Genomic DNA, 17,096 nt, shown 5'->3' with positions numbered 1-17,096 from the left:
CAAGGGCCCGGTTGAGGGGCTAGGCACGCTGGCGGCTCGCCCGTTGCCGTTGATTGACAACAGAGCTGTCCAATAGCGCCGCAGAGCTGGAGCCTAGGTTCCGCCTCGTCGGGCTGCTGCTTGCTTGCTTTTCTTTGCTACTGTATAAAAGGGCCGTGAGGCGGGAATGCCGGCTGAGGCGAGGGCGGTGGGGTGTGGGGGTGGGTTGGCCGGGGAGGGGAGGAAGGAAAAGCCGCCTGCCTTATCTTTTTGGCGTTGTCGAGGAAGAAAAAATAGATATATAGTGCCCTGCTGGGTAGGGGGGAAGAGGGGAAGTAACTGCAGCCCATCTGTGTGCCCGTTGTGCAGCTCCCCGAGCAGGTGAGGTGCCTCCTGGCCTCGTGTGGTGTTCGGGGTTGCCAGCCCTTCCCCGTGCGGTGGGTCTGTGAGGGGCCAGGAAAGGTGGAGGGGGTGCTCTGATCTTAAGGCTGTCGTGTGGCAGCTGAGGTGAAGCTGTAGCTCACCTCGCCTGAGGGAGGCATGCACTTGTGGACTCGGGTCTGCGGGTTTGGTTGAAACAAACCTTTGTTGTACTTTCCAAGCCTTGCGGTGACAGATTGTTGTTTGGAGTCAAGAAGGTTCTCTTGCTGCGTGCGTGGATTGCTTCATTTGTGGTTGATGCAATCTTCCTGAGGTCTGACAATATTTCTGGTACCTCCGCTGCCCTTCTAAGATAGCGATGTGTGCGTAGGAGACTAGTAATCACTTTTAAAAATAATTCTTAATTAGAAGGGTAGTATCAGTAGAATATGTTACATAAAGAACTTGCATATGCTTCTTAAATACAAAAAATTAAGGTAGTAAACTCTTCAGTTGAACGGGACTTTTGTTAGACAAATATGTTTTGGAGGATCATGGTGGGAGTATGGATTTACTTGAAGCTTTTGCTTAGATTAGCTGACTTACAGGTCACTGATTTATTTCTCAAAATAAACTTTAAGAAATACTGTTTAGTAATGCCTCTGAAGCCACGTGGTCCTAGATAAACTGTCTCTGGTCTGCTGGTGTATTGGGCCTAAGGCTTGTATGCCGCTCTCATCATCATTCAGTGCTTCTTAGGTTTTTGTGCACAAAGAAACTATTGTCTTGGCATCCTCAATTATAGCCTGTTAACTAGGACTGCACTTGTTAAATGGTGAGCTATTTTCTCCCTCTCTGAAGTGCTGGAGAACAAATATGAATGTGAGATAGCTTTATGAAATAGTGACTCATGGTTGGGATGTGTGGAATGCATTACATCTGGACTAAAACAAAAATTAGTTCAATTAAATGGATTAGTTTCACTTGAAAGATATTTTTCCTTTCTGGAGAAGCAGTAATTCAAACACAAAGAAAAACTTAAAAATTTATTTTCTGGATTTAAAGCCTCATTGCTGGCTTCCTGCAGGTTTGACAAGATCCTTTTATCTTGCAAATAGTATGAATGCAAATACAGTCTTTCAGGTTAGACCAGTAAACAGCTTTCTCCAATATCTGCAAAGCTGTAGCCATTTACCAGACTTTAGCAAAAGATTTTTAAAGTTCAATCTTCATAGTTTATACAGATCGGAAATGCCAGTTGTAAGCTACAACTAGTGATAATTGATAAAGTCATATTAATACAACTTTAAAATCCTGATCTTAAACTGAATTTGTGGCTGTTTTGTGGATTTAGCAGAGCAGCTGTACTGCTGCTGTGGACTTCCTTGCATTGTGGTTTATATAAGAATGCACAAGTACAAGTTATGTATTAGAGTTTCAGTGAATGTAAGTGGAAAAAAGTTGTAGATTTCTTTAAGGAAAGTTGGGTACCAGCCCTTTCTCCTGAAATAGGTTGAGTTCTCTAACTGTGTGCTGGATGCAGACCACTTGAAATTATGTGTATGTGATAGTTTCTGGTTTGCTGCTTTTAGAGCCTTTTCTGTGTTAGTTCTTTTCTGGTCAACTCTGTCCCAAACAACTGTCAGCTGCTTAGCAAACTTAAGGCTGGGTTATTAGATAAGTGGAAGGAGAAAGCGAAGATTAGAGCTAAAATGTAACCTTGATTTATACTTTAAAAGATTTCTTTTCTGTCTCTTAAAAGACTCAACTGCAACTTCTTCAGCATGTCCTAGTTAGGCATTGAGGGGTTTTGTTGTCACTCCACTTCCCTTGTTGCTCCTTAAATTCCAAGTGACTTACACTTCCAAGCACTTGTGTTCCCTTGAGGTTTCATTTTCATGTTTTCTATGATTCTGCCAGATTTCTGTAGCAGCTGGTTCATTCTTCAGGCTGGGTGCTTTGGGTGTAAAAGACTTATTTCCCCTTTTTGTTTTTAAGGAGATTGGTAGCTAACAGCCCAGTTTGGATTGTTCTGTATTTATCCTCTTAGGCTCAGATGGGACTACTAACACTCATTAAGTAATATATCATCTCTGGTGTGTGACCATCTAGACAGATATAAAGACATAACATGACATGCTAACATAGCAGAGGCCTTGGTTAATCTTTCCTCCTCTTTCCACTTGCGTTGGTAAAGAACAAAAAACTATGCTAGTGTTTCTGAGGTGGCTGAATAAATAAAGGAACCAGCTTCTTGAGATCCAGGCATCTCAAGCCCAAAACTTGCAACGTGGCTCCCAAGTGTCATTCCTTTGCAGGTGTTAGTTCCCTGGACGACTGGTTAGAGGGGATGCGAGCTTCTGTGAAGTGTCTGTGAGTCCAGGAGAGTTTGCCAAAAGTCTTCTGCAGTGTGTTACTTAGACCAGAGGAGAATGGAAAGAACAAGATGGTCTCAGTAAGTGTCTATATTGTACAGTTTTCTTAGATTTTCCTAGGAAAATCTGGTGAAGATATCAGTAATATCTGTAGAAGCGATTAGGGGTTGTAGACTGAGCAGCCTTGTCTTGATGACTGGCAGAGAGGTTGAGCTCTTGATAGTAAAGTGTAGTTGTGTGGATGGCTTTGTTATCAGAGCATGGGAAAAGTGGCAAAGGACTTTATTCCTGGAGCACCTCTAATATTTTTCTGTTCTGGAAGTTTCTTATATTTCTGTACTCTTTCTAATGCTGCACTCACTCTTTCAGTGAGTGTGGATGTCTTGTCCTGCCTAACCATGAAGACCACAACAAAGGGCCACCTCATCTTTAACTGGTTCAAACAATCTGTTCCTTTCTCTCTTTTGCGGCTCAGTGTGTTTCTCCCACTTCTTCTGCCCTTTATCAGCCATAGCTTGTTGTGCTGTTTTATGCACATGGTTTGACAAGAGTGTGTCCCCACAACACATGCCCAGCTCTTTTTGGCTGTGCGGTGTCTGCAGTTCTTAGTGTTGTATCTTCCTCTCCCTGGAAATCCTCTGACTGAGTAACCATTTGGCCTAAGGTGAATAGCTGTTAACAGGCATCTCTGACAGACACTGATGGATGGTTCTTTAGCCAGGTGTTACTGGTTGGGTCTTCTCAAAGTGCTTTACTCTACAACCGTAGCTTTCAAACTGGTCCATCTCTTAAACTTCTTATTGAAATTTGGAAATAGGAGGTCTTCTGTTACATTGTTCACTTGATCCCATTAGTGCCTATGGTAGCTAGCACTTTTAGGGTTGATTTTGGTAATGTTTGTCTCTTCACTAACTCCAATGACTATCCATAATCTGTCCGTCTATTTCTCTGCATCCCTTCACAGCTATCTCTCAGGATGGTGGTATCCTGTGTGAATGAAATTCTGTATAATCTGTGTACTTGTAGATGCACAGTGAGCTTACGAGCTGGGTAACTCCTAGGTTGCAGCCCTTCGAGCTGCTGTAAAGTAAGCTATTTTCTGTAAAGGCCGGGAAGTATAACCATCCTTTAACAGCACTTTTGATGTTAACATTCAGAATTTTAAGGTATGGACCAGTTGGTATGGACCTTCCATCTGGTAGTTACACACACCTTGGGATTGTGAAGATGTATAAAATCGTGAGCTTTTGGAGAGGTTTTAACAAAGCTTTTTCTAATATTAGAAAGCTGAGATTCCTGTTTTCTCAGTTGTTCTGATTTAGCAGTTGCTACTCACAGATCAATTTTTAGTTAGATATATTTTTTTAAAGTTGCCTGGATGCTCATACTGAGGATGTTGGACACTATCCAAGGACCGCAGTTATTGACTGTGTGGGCATTATGGCTGGGTTTGTTGGAAGACTTCATGACACTTCTCCCTCTGGGTTGGTGAACCAGTGTTTTCACAGGAGACTTGCGTGTGAGAGGTGTTCCTCATATCTGTTCCTATGAGTCACTTCTCAGGGCCAGACTGCAAGCAAAGGCTAGGGTGGTAGATCTGTTTTGTCCGTGATGGAATCCACTGCTGATGGCCTCTAACTGGCAGAGTAATGAATCTGTGGTGGTGTTGTATCTTCTTTATTTAAACTCCAGTCTTAATAGTGATTGACTCGATGAGTACCTTCAATTCCAGGTGAAGAGTAACAGTTTTGTCTGCATGCAGGATTAGTTCAATTAGTTGGCAGCCAGTGTCTTTTAAGAACCCAGCGGATATGAAACAGAGTTGATGGCTTCACTGAATTCATGAACACTACCCGTAGGGGGTTGTGCTGCTTGTTGGCATGTTGAATTATGAACGGATGTGCTTTTCAATTTTTGGAGTGGTCAGCTGCAGTTATGTAGTCTCTCTGACTTTTAGTAGCATTCTTACCCAAAGTAGTAACCAGTCAGGTACAATCTATGTTCAGCTGAGCTTTATTGATCAGTTGAGTTAATCAAGGGAAAAAGATATAGCATTCAGGGGAAAGACAGTCAGGTATACATGTACATATGTGGTCACTTTTATACCAGTCTGAGGAGCTTGGCTGGCTGGGCCAAAGGATCCTTGGTGAGTTGGGGCTTCCTGAAGCTGGTAGGTGTTCTGCAGTTTTGACTCAATGTGCAGCAAGACAAATTCTGCTGGCCTCTGCCCTTTTATAGCTTCTGGGGTTGCCAGGCTGAGTCCCTCCTGGAAGCTGACAGGGTTGTCGGGCCAAGTTCTCAGGGACAGCCGTGCTTATACTACAGCCATGCTCAGCAAATCTGTCTCAGGCTGTGGGACTGCATTTCCCAACTGGTGGGTTTGAACCCCACTCTTTCTACTCTGACTCACACCACCTTTTGTTGTAGCTGGTGACCTCTCGACCTTTTTGGACTGATTGCCTCTGGTTCTGGGAGTCTGGGACTCTTTAGGGATGGGGGTGGGAGTAATTGCATTGGTAGTGCATCTGGTGAGAGGTTGTTCATCTGGAATCCAGGCATTTGTCAGGCAGATTCCTCCTCTTGGCAGTGCATGGATGTGGCTGAAAGGCTACTCTAGAATTTGAAGTGGGCTGTGTAACAGGATGCCTGAGGTGCAGCTGGCCAGTTTCTGAAAAAAGCTTAACTACTGCAGATGTAAATCCTTCTAAATATAACAGAAGAAACCAAGAAATATTTGTTGTCTCTTCTTTGTTGGATGGGTAATTTCCTGTGAGAAGCAAGTATTCATTTCCCTATTCTTTTTGTAGATGAAGCCAGAACTGAAACAGGGAAGACTGGATTGGTGGAGAGGTTTTTTTTTTTTGCATGTGAGCTTGAATTTCATTTTTTCTTGTAAAATGGGCTGTCATGGATCAGACTGTAACTGATCATGTTGGGGCCATACTCCTGGACTGCTTAAGTCTAAGATGTTACATGTATAACATGGGGAAGTATTACTCTGGTTTCTGTTTCTTCCTCATTCTCTGTGTGTGTGTATGACAGGAAAGATTTGGCCCTGAGTGCTCAGCTACTAAGCCAGGCTCAAGAAGTGTCAGCCCACTTCTGATAAGTCTTGTGCCTCTGCAAGGCCTATTCTGTGTTCTTCTGGTCCAGTTCTTTGGCCATGACTTCAACCTGCATGCCATGTCTGGTCTAATCTATACCTTCTGAGAGTCTGCTGCTGCAGTTCCTCTTCACCCAGTGCAGCTTGTAACACTTAGCAGTGAAGCATTTCTGTCCCCTGTGTTGAACAGGGAGGCACCATACACACATGTAAAGTAGCTGATTTTAGCCATCCCTTTAATGTATTTGGTTTGGTGGCCCTTATTGTTACTGGCCCTCCTCACTCTCTAGAGACTGTGGGGAATGGGAGTACCAGAAAGTATTGTTTGTACTTGGTGTAACTTTTCAGCTGCTCTGTGTGTTGATGGTGGTTGCAACTTCTTGACTTTGTCATGTAGCTTCCCAGAAGCTATGGGCTTTGTAGGCAGAGCATTGTGCAACCTGTACACTGTGTATTGGTTTTCATTGTAGCCTGACTAGTCAATACACCTCATTGCAACTGCTCAAAGACCTTGTGATTTCCTGGATCTTGTATTTCATAGGTGTCAGCAGAAGCAATGATAGCAGCTGTGTATCCTAAGTCTTGAAAGATGGAGTTGATAACTGAATGAATTTTGAGATGCAGCTTGCAGAAAATAAAATGGGAGGATCAGTAGAGGGTATACCAGGAAAACATAACATCCAAAGCAGGCTAAAAGAAAATTGCATCACTAAGGCCACATAACCATTTCCCTAAAGTGGGAATTGTCCGTTTGGTGTGGAATATAATACTACTTTTCCCCCATCGGGCTGACGTATAAAGCTTGTGGAAGTGGTACCACAAATAGAGTAGATGAACTCTGGACAAACAGTGGCAAAGCTAGCTTTCATTTGAGTGTGAAATCACACTTGAGTATAGACTTAAAAAAAATCTAATCTAAAACCTCCTTTTTCTTGAATAAATGTGTTCAGTGCACTCTGATACTTTACTATACAGCTAGGGACACCTGTAGTTTAAGTGCTTTGCCACTTCATGCTTTAGTATTGTGTTACAGTTTGTGTGATATAGTTGGTGTGAGCCTTACTAGCTTCAAGCAATTATCCCAGTGGTTTTTGTTACTTTTAGCACTTTGGCGTGACCTGAATTTTGTGCAGAGTGTTTAAAAAAACCAAAACCAACCAAATCTTAGTCTGCTAAACAGTTTATTAGGGTGTACGCAAATGACAAGGTTTCAGTCTCTGACTTGTTGCTCAGGAAATGCTAATGTCCTTAATTAGTTCAACTTTCTCCCAGAAAAACAGCTAACTTGTTTTGGACAGCCACACCGAAATCACCTTCAAGAGTATTCTAACTTGTGCATCAGTTGTGTATCTGTGGAGGTCTACATGGGTCATTGGCTAGGCAGAGGGACATGAAGTTATGGTTCCTGCAGATGGTTTCTCATTGCTGTTTCATCCGGGTTGTGTCACTAATGTTTTGCAGTTGTGTGGGCAAATGTGTAGTGCCTGGCCACAGTGATGTGTCAGGAACGTGTGGTGAGACTTGAGGCAGTCTCTGATCCCTTTGGAGGACTGCAGCAAGCTGTAGTGTGGCTGCACCTCTGACGTGGTTGCATGCAAAGTGCTCGTTGGGGCTGTGACCTCTGTGCATCATCCTCAGAGCTGCCCCCTTTCAGAGAGGGCTGATAAATGTGTCCCAAGTAGGCACTCTGGGGAACTGGTGCACACCTTGCAGAGACTTAGTAGAGATGCCTAAGGAACTGGAGGTGAACTCCCCTGAAGAGGACAATGTATTTCCTGGGGGAAGTCTGATACCTGAATAATAATGTAAACATCTAAATGTAAGCTAAGATGGTGGCCAGAATCATCTGTGCATTTTGTTCACTGAGTCAGTGCAGTCTGGGGTGTGGCTTAGGCATTGATGGTGGCAGTGTCATAAGCAGTAACATAGCATCTGCCTTAGCAAAGCGGCAATAAATTTTCTTACCATGATGGTATGTATGTTTATTGGACTCGTACTTTTGGGCAGAGTCTTGTTACAGAGTTGTCAAAGTGTAGAGCAAAAAAACCTCCATGAGTGCTAGGAAAGATGAAGATACACAAAGACTTTTGCAATCAATCTTGAATCTAAGCAAAGAATATACTAAGCAAAAATAGATCTGTTCTTCCAGATTGTAATAGTAATCACTGTTGGATGATTCTGAACACTGAACAATTATTTTCTTTGCATAAGTTTGTGTAGCTCAGTACCTACCCACACAGTGACTCAGAAGTGCTCTGATTCTTTTTCTGATCTCCTGTCACTTTTTCCAACCGTGCGGCCTGCGCTGTTGCCACACAACAGCTCCCGCAGGACACTCTCCTATTTCTCTGCGTGTGACCTATTTTCATTTGCTTAAGCGCAGCCATTACTCTAGCTGTATGCTGAAAGGCAGGATATGTGATATGAATGAAAAGGAAATAATGGCTTTGCAATACCCTCGTGGGACTGTAGGACTCATTGCCTTACAGTACAAATGTGTAGCAGAGTTAGAGGATATTCCTCAGAATTCCCAGAGCTAAAGTAGTTAAGCTTCTTTTGGAGTTTAAAGATTTGTGATTTATGGAATAAATCTTAAGCCTCACTCAAGGCTTTTTGCTCTTTTCTCTGAAGCATTTCTTGTTGGCCACAGGCTATAACTCCAGATAGGCCAGTCTTCTGATTTAATATAACAATTTCCATGGCCACATCATGCAATGTATAATGAATATTGTTATGCTTTCTTGGAATTAATGTAATGTTATGCATGAATGAAGGATGCATTGAACCATATGGAAACTTCTTAAGTGAATGCAACGATAGATTGAGTCTACTGTAATTGAATTTTGTTTTAACTCCATGTAGTAGTTGATTGGGATAGGAATTCAGAAAACATGCAAAAAGTTCATCAGTGCTGCTGGCACCTGAGAGCATGGGGTGATAGCAAGGCATTATATGGGCTGTGGAATGAGAGAGTACAGATCACGGGACTGTCCGATTTCTGTTCTGAACTGTGCCTCCTTACTGTCCTCAGATGTAGGAGCTGACAGGAGCAATAGACTCTGCTCAGCATATTCATAAACACCAGCCTAATAACGTTGCGAACAAATTCGTAGGTTTGACCTTGACACTATTTTACCTTGACTTAGCATTTTCAGGAGAGTTGTGTATGAACTTGGTCCTTTGGTATCAGATCTAGAGGGAACTGATGGTGGCAACAGTTCCCATGTTTTCCTATCATATTCCTGTTTGGGAGAGGAGAGGTAGTGTTGACTAAACTGTCTGCATGAACTAACCTGTATGTTTGCAGTAGCGGACTAGCTTGAAATCTTCAATAACCTGCCTATATGGTGACTTGACCCTTTCTGAAGCTGATTCATATGTGATATGGATTTGGTCTAGCACTTTTGCTTCTGACTGTACCCATCCAAGTGGGTGTCTCAAGAAATTTTAATCTAAGTGATACTTTGTTTTACTCCCTTTTCTTCTATAGAGGATTGCCATGATGAGCTGCTCTTAAGTCTTCTGGAAGCTGTGCTGTTTTATTCCCAGTGACCTCCCCCATCTCACCAAGCAGAGCCTTACTGCCAGTTCCATTCTTCATTGACCTTTGGTTTTCTTTCATTTTTCCTTTTGTGAAGAGGCAATAATTTAACTGTCTGCAACATTTTTCTTATGAGACTGATACCTGGGTTTAACTACTGAGAATGCAACCATTTTTTTTTAATCTCACTGGGTATCCACTAGGTATCCACTAAGCATTATCTATACTTGACATTCATGAGGAGTTTTTCCTAGACTGATCTTGTTTTTCCTCTTATAAATGATGCATACAGCAGGCTGACAACCAAAGCAGTCAGTGGTTTTAATCTCTCATTCTCAGCTGGTGGATTGCTTATACTAAAGAAAATTCCTATTATGCACTGTTTGTGAGTGACACAAACTTGGTTGAAGCATGGCAAAATGGCCTCTTCAGAAATATATTCTGGGGGTTATAGGTTAGGAATAAGTAATAATTACCCTGGAGTCCCAAATGGCAAAATGCAGCCCCAAAAATTTCAAGTCCCGTTTTGTGATGTCTAGAACCAAAGATTTATAAGGACATGAAGCCAAAAAGCTATTGTCTGCATAATGTGACTAACTTGATTTTTTTTTTAACTCCTGCTCCTTACAAATGTGGTTAAATAAGCTATTCTTTATTTTTTGCTGATTGCCTATGCCTGTTTCCCCCATAATCTATTTCTCTTCTGCCTTTTACATCTGGAATAGAAATTGTGATGTTTGCTTGGATCCTCTTATTATTTGGTTATCACACCTTTACTGTATGAAATAGTTCTCTCTCAGTTTGTGTAACAGGTAGGTCTATGAACACATAGTAGAAACCTACTGAGCATGTCCATGTAAGTGGAATCTGTTTTCAGCATTGGACCACCAACATGGTCAGGGACCAGGAGGACTGGCCCAGGGAGGAGAGGCTGAAGGAATTTCTTCAGCCTAGAGAAGACAGCTGTGGAGGCACCTAACAGCAGCTTACCAATATCTTTGAGGAGATGGAGCCAGGCTTTTCGGTGGTGCATGCTGGGAGGATGAGGGACAACAGGCACAAACTGAAATGAGAAGTTCAGACTGGATATAAAGAAAAACTGTTTCACCATGAGACAAGTCAGGCAGCACTGCATGTTGCCTGGAACACTTGTTAGGTCTCTGTCTTTGGATTCTTTGAAAACTTGACTGGATAAAGCCCTGACCAACCTGGCCTAACCTCAAAGCTGACTGCTTGGAGCAGGAGCTTGGACTGTAGACTTACAGGCATCCCTTCCAATCTGAATTATCCTATGATGCTATGTTTTCCCTTCTGTTCAGTGGCAGACCACAGATGATAAGCTGTTGCTTTGTTGAAGTTGGAAATCTTAATGAAATGTGCTGAGATTCCAGACATCTGTCTGTGCGGTTATGTTAGATGGCACAGAGAGCTTCTGAATAGCTAATAGAATATTTAATCATAGGCAGTTTTGCTTTTCTCATGAATAAATGGTAGTAAAATCTACAGTGCACATGACTGTATGACTGGTGGCTGGGCAAAATTCCCAGTGCGATTGTCTTCCTGAAACCAGCTTATGATGGCAAGATTTCCATGTCTTGTTTCATGTCATCTTGGTATACGCGGAACTCCTGTGTGCAGTTGTCAGCGCAGGTTGCTTTTGCCTTTGTCCAGACAGGACTGGGAGGTGGCGAGAAGTAAACTGCCCCTCTGTTGCTAATCTTCATTCTAAATTTGGTTGGTTTTGTGAAATCTGTGGGGCAGCCAGCAAAGTAAAGACAATTGCTCATATTGGCATGTTTTATTCATCAGAACTGTGAATATTGGGACCTGACCTCTTGTGACAGTTGAACTGTTACTTTTACTTCTGTTTTTTTAAGTTTACATAACCTGATCCTGACCTTTCTTGCATGCAAAAAAAGGAAATTGTTATGAAGGTTGTATGTTTTTACTAACCTTTCTCTGATGTTGTACTGATATTTTTCCAGTTGTGACAACTAATTCTGACACATCTAACCAGACAATGTGTCGTTGTGACTTCAGCTGCTTTTTTCACTAAGCTCAAGTTTTATCTGTATGTAAAATGGACCTGGAAGCCACTTCTTTTTGACCTTTGAGTTTTATACACTTATTTCAGGGTTTAGCGTTGTTATTTCATTGCCAAGTCAATATTCAACAGTAATTAATCTCAGAATCACAGAAGAGCTGAGGCTGGCAGGGACTTCTGGAGACTGCCTAGTCCAACTCCTCTCAGAGCAGGGTCACAGTGTAGGTTGCTCAGGCCCATGCCCAATTCAGTCCATGGAGATATTCAAACCACAAGACTTTCTGGGCAGCCTATTGTAGTGTTTGACCACTCTCCCAGTAATTTTTTTTTTTTGTGCTTAAATGGCATTTCCTGTATTTTAGTTTGTGCCACTGCTGCTCATCCTGTCACTGGGCACAACTGAGCAGAGCCTTACTTTGTTGTCTTTACTTTCCCCTATCAGGTATTATCTATCACTTATAAGATTCCCCCTGAGCCTTCTCATCTTGAGGTTTCTCAGTACATTTCCTAATGTTTTTGCATGCATATTTTTCCCTCTTTCACACATTGCTCCAGGCTTAGCCACTTTTAATTTAGTGACTCTACTTTCAGTTTCAATTTTCCCATTTAAGTATCTGAGGTATCTCTGTCCTTGTTCTTCCTGAGCAGGGAAAAATAGGAGTTAATCAATGAATTCTAGGAGCAAATGTGATTGCAACCACTTTCTTATATAGTTTGATAATACGTGGTGCTCTGATAAGCACAAGCTGACTAAGAGTGAAGTAGCCTTTATAGCCTTTGGTGTTAATGTGCTAGGAAAGCCTCAAACTTTTGTCTATAAGCAACTGAATGAAGTCCACAAGGCATGTATCCCTTTAAACTGTCAGCTTTCCTTTCTACCTTTTCATACTCTAGTGCTTCCAGTACTAACTGTGTGGCAAAAACGTAATTTGGTATATACCGTGCATTTCTGCGTGCATTCTGTCATAGAAAATGTAGCCCTGCCTTCCTTCTCAGTTTCTGATCACAGCCATGAAGCACTGGTGCTGGATTTTTGTCTTAAGATCTGCTCATAGCATGTTGCCCACTTCCAGTCTTTATACCTGTGATGCTTTTCCACATAGGCCTTGGACTGATGGTAATGGACAAAAAAACCCCCACAGTTTTCTAATAGATGAGGCCTTGTGCCTTTGTAAATATTCCCCAGACCTGCACATTATTCTGCAGCTAGGACCACATATTCATGAGCCTGTGTTAACTGCGCGGTCTTGCAACAGGCAGAGTAGGCTATAATTCTGCTATGCATGTGACTATACAATATATAAACAATGCTCACAAAATTTTATTGCCTCATATACCTTCCTGACATCTTTAACACTGTAGTAATGTTCATAATGTAAAAGGAGGAATCAGGACTTGGGTTATATAGTTTTTATTTGGCTTAAAAATCACCCAGCCTTTTTTCTGCTCAGGAGCAGTATGTGTGTATTAACATATACCACATTCTCGAATAAGGGGCAGTCACTTACTGTTATCTTCCTGACCATCCCAGTTTGTCAGACATCAATTTTGTTCTGGTCAGCTGTTCTGCATCTATAAGATCCCCAGTGCCCCAAGCACTTTGAAGCTTTCCCTTGCGAGGTGCTTTTAAGCTGAGGCTTTACTGCTCACCCCTGCATCTTCTACATTACAGCTGTGTAGCAGCTATGTCTGCTTCCAGTCTCAAACCTCCTTGATCCTGACCTGGGCCTGTGGCTTGTCTTCCTGGCGTGGCCTTGGACCTGCTCATCACTATGAACTTGCTGGGTGATCTCTGGACAGTATCTGCCCCAATCCCTGTCTCTGGATGCAGTTCTGGCACAGACTTGCCTTGCCTTTGCTGGGGAGGTCACTGCTGCCTGCCTTCGTGCTCAGCTCTCTTGCAGAGCAGCTGACTTGCTACTCCATGACAGCATATCACAAGCTGAAGGGTTACCTGGCCTGCAGGTGTGCAGAGATCATGACTGTTTGTTTGTAGGATTCTGTAATGCATGAGGACATGGAGGCTTTTATCTTCTGAATTTCTCTACTTTATTAGGTTACCATAAAAATCATGATTAGCAAGTATACCTATGATTAATAAATTGAATGTAAATATCAAGCTATTACAAATTACTATCAGCAATCAATAATATAGCAACAATCAATAGTATGGCAGAAATCAATTGTATAGCAACAATCAATATAACAGCAGCAACCAAAGAGGTATATACTGTTACAGGTTCCTACAAACTTATCACTAGTGAAGCAAACTTATCAACAATATAACAGCAGATATACTTACGGTAGGTTACTTATATATACACGGTACCAAGTGCATTAAACAGATTCCAAAAGGGGCCAAACCATCTGAGAGGGGTGGACAAATTGATCCCAGAGGGGGACCCAACCATCTCAGAACTGAGAGAATGAACTGAACTGACCACAGAGGTGGGCCCAGAGGAGGACCAATAAATAACAGTCTCACTGCAAAGCTGGTCTGCATCATGGAGTTTGGAGGCAGCCAGCTGTCCCTAGTGGTGGTCCAAGATCTGGCAGAAGGTTTGTGTGGAGAGTTCAACCTGTTTAGGAAAAGTACATGCAGCACTGGAAGCTTTCAGAGAAAAGTTCTACCTTCTACAAGGATAAAAAGTCTTCCTTGTATCACAGAGACGTAAGAGGGTGTAGGACACCACTGCTTCGAGCTGCCAATAGGTGCTGTTAATTTCTATTTTTTTACCTGTAACAGCCAATAGATGATGGTTCTTGTTCTTTCAGACCAATTCTTATTTTCCCAGATTCTTTCCACTTTTTCATGTAAGTTTCTGTTACAGTCTCTTGGGTTTTGCACTTATTGATGGTATCTTAGGATGTCTCTGGTTTCTAGGTACTCAGCTGTCTAGTTCGAAGAGGCCAGCTGCACTTTTCAAGGATGTTTCTGCTTCCCAAGCTGGCTGGTATTTCTCTGTCAATATTTTGCAGTGGACGTTTTCTTCTGTTCACTAATTTTTTTTTCCTTCTAACCAGGCTACCTTTCTGCCTGCTCACATCACAGGATTAGGAGAGGGACAAAGTCTAGGGCTTCATTTAGAGTATGAGTGCAAAGGGGGCACCAGGAGAAGGTTTAGGCCATCAGAAGACCTCTCCCCTGAGACCTGCTTGGTCTATGTCAGGGCTGGAGTCTGAGGGTTGAGGCTGAGAGAAGGGCTAGGGTTAGGATCAAAGCAAAGCCTCAAGTTCCACTTGGTGTGGGCTGAAGGGAACTGCCAAAGGAAGGGCTGGGTTGCCAAAAGATCTCCCGCTGTGAACATTGGTTTTGAGCTGTTGCTGGGATTCTTGGCTTAATGCTTTGGCTGTGCCCATCCTTAGGGTTAGGAGGGGAGCAAATTCTAGAGCTTCTGTTGGAGTAGGGTTGCAAAGAGGACTCCAAAGGAAGGGGCAGGCTGCTAGAAGATATACCAGATACCCCCCCCAAGGACATTTTTGTCTGGGTTATGGCTGGGGTCAGGGTCTGGGTCTGAGGCTTACCCCATTCCTAGGATTAGGTTTAGAAGTAAAATCCAGCTTGGAGCTCCAGGTTGATTTGGGTTGTAAAGGAGCTATTTTTGCCTTCTATTCTCAGCCATAGAATCATAGAATGGTTTGGGTTGGAAGGGATGTTTAAAGATCATCTAGTTCCAACCCCCCTGCCACGGATAGGGAAACCTTCTGCTAGATCAGGTTGCTCAAAGCCCCATCCAGCCTGGCCTTGAACACTTCCAGGGACGGGGCATCCACAGCCTCTCTGGGCAACCTCTGCCAGTGCCTCACCACCCTCACAGTGAAGAACTTCTCCCCTACATCTAATCTAAATCTACCCTCTTTCACTTTAAAGCCATTACCCCTTGTCCTATCACTACATGCCCTTGTAAAAAGTCCTTCTCCAGCTTTCTTGTAGGTCTCCCCCTTAGGTACTGGAAGGTTGTTATAAGGTCTCCCTGGAGCCTTCTCTTCTCCAGGCTGAACAACCCCAACTCTCTCAGCCTGTCTTCACAGGAGAGGTGCTCCAGCCATCTGATCAGCTTTGTGGCCCTCCTCTGGACTTGCTCCAACAGGTGCATGTCCTCCTTATGTTGGGAGCCTCAGAGGTGGGGGCAGTACTCCAGGTGGGGTCTCATGAGAGTGGAGTAGAGGGGGAGGATCACCTCCCTTGACCCGCTGGTTATGCTTGTTTTGATGCAGCCCAGAATGCGATTGGTTTTCTCAGCTGGGAGTGCACATTGCTGGCTCATATTCAGTTTTTCATCCACCAGTACCCCCAAGTCTTCTCTGCAGGGCTGCTCTCAATCCACTTATTACCCAGCCTGTATTTGTGCTTGGGATTGCCCCGACTGATGTGCAGGACCTTGCACTTGGCCTTGTTGAACTTCATGAGGTTTGCACGGGCCCACCTGATGATGGGCCTGCCCATCATCTCTGATGTCTCTTCTGAGAATCGTTTTCCTGTCTTGGGCCCTTTTTCCTTCTTGGCTACATTAATTATCGTATTTGGAATTAAATTTCCCCACTTCATGTTTGAATTCAGTCTGTTCTTGATACCAGCCATCTCATATTGGCTCTTGCTATCAGATGTGTAGAAGTTCTCTCATTTCTTCATCCTTCCCAGCTTTGGTGTTGACACTGATTTCAGTGTTCTGTGATGCTTATAGGGTGAGAGATCAGGACACACAGAGAGACTTTGGGTCAGTTGTGAAAGGACTGTATGTTGCAGTGTGGTACAAGCATATTTCAGAACTGAAGCTTCATCTTTTTGACAGAAGAGGGAGGCTGCGTGCAAGGAAAGACTGTAGGCTGTTTTTTCTGCATTGCTGGAAAGGAAGGTTGTCTTCTGGAACAGTTCTTTTCCCTGGACCATTGCTAGTCCTGGTTGTGTTTTTTTTTGTTTGTTTGTTTTGGAGTTGTTTTTTTTAACCCTTCCCATTGTTTTATTTGCAGTGCTTTACATCACTGGTGAGCCTGCAGAGCCTGCGTTAGGTGTTACCTGGGGACTCTCCTCTGCAAGTTCTTTCTGACTGAACACAATGTCAGTCAGGTCCATTTTTCCACATTCAGTATTGTCTCATCATACTCTCCCTAGAGAAGGGAATGAAAATTTAATTACAGGGACTTCTTAACCACCTTTTTTGTTTTTGAAGTCTGCTTTGAAGAGGCCATGCATATTTATGACTGAAGGTATAATATTCTGAATAAATATTTTTCCCTGTGTTACATCCCTGTTCTGTGTGTTTTAAGCCCTGCGATTGCAAAGGGGGTGGTGTCAATTTGAATGACAGAAAGTGCTCAGACAGGGCCTGCTCAGAAGTGATATGACAGTTTTTGATTCTTTCCTGGACAAAATCCTGATAAATGGTCCATCTGCTTTTATCTCATAGCCAGCAGCGGTACTGTGGTGTTAATGGATTCATTGCTTCAGAAAAGAGTGGCAGGGCAGGTATTCTACCTTAACCTTTTCAGCTCATGTTTTAGCTGTTGGGGCTTTGAATTTTAAAAAAGATGAAGTACTGTACATGGGCCTGAGCTTGTTCTCTGGTCTCTGTGTGTGAAGGTGCATCATCTCCACAGCCTCCAAACGGATGGGCTTGGACAGGCATACTCTTTGCTGGGTAAAAAACTGGCTGGATGGCCGGGTCCAAAGAGCTGTGGTGAATGGAGTTAAAT

General features: G+C 43.0%; 1 protein-coding gene across 1 annotated transcript in view; it reads right to left on the bottom strand.

Moving 5' to 3' along the window:
* Positions 1-15,984, bottom strand: part of LRRK2 (leucine-rich repeat kinase 2) — an 86,711-nt gene extending 70,727 nt beyond the window's left edge. The window contains exon 1 of the mRNA XM_010581087.1: positions 15,830-15,984. Within this exon, the coding sequence (XP_010579389.1) occupies positions 15,830-15,984 (155 nt within the window). The remainder of the gene's footprint in view (positions 1-15,829) is intronic.
* Positions 15,985-17,096: the final 1,112 nt, after the last annotated feature.

This window comes from Haliaeetus leucocephalus, unplaced genomic scaffold (assembly GCF_000737465.1).
Source record: "Haliaeetus leucocephalus isolate CR32 unplaced genomic scaffold, Haliaeetus_leucocephalus-4.0 Scaffold751, whole genome shotgun sequence".
Classification (NCBI taxonomy): domain Eukaryota; kingdom Metazoa; phylum Chordata; class Aves; order Accipitriformes; family Accipitridae; genus Haliaeetus; species Haliaeetus leucocephalus.
The sequence above is the reverse complement of the archived record's forward strand: the minus strand, read 5'-3'. Positions and strand labels throughout refer to the sequence as shown.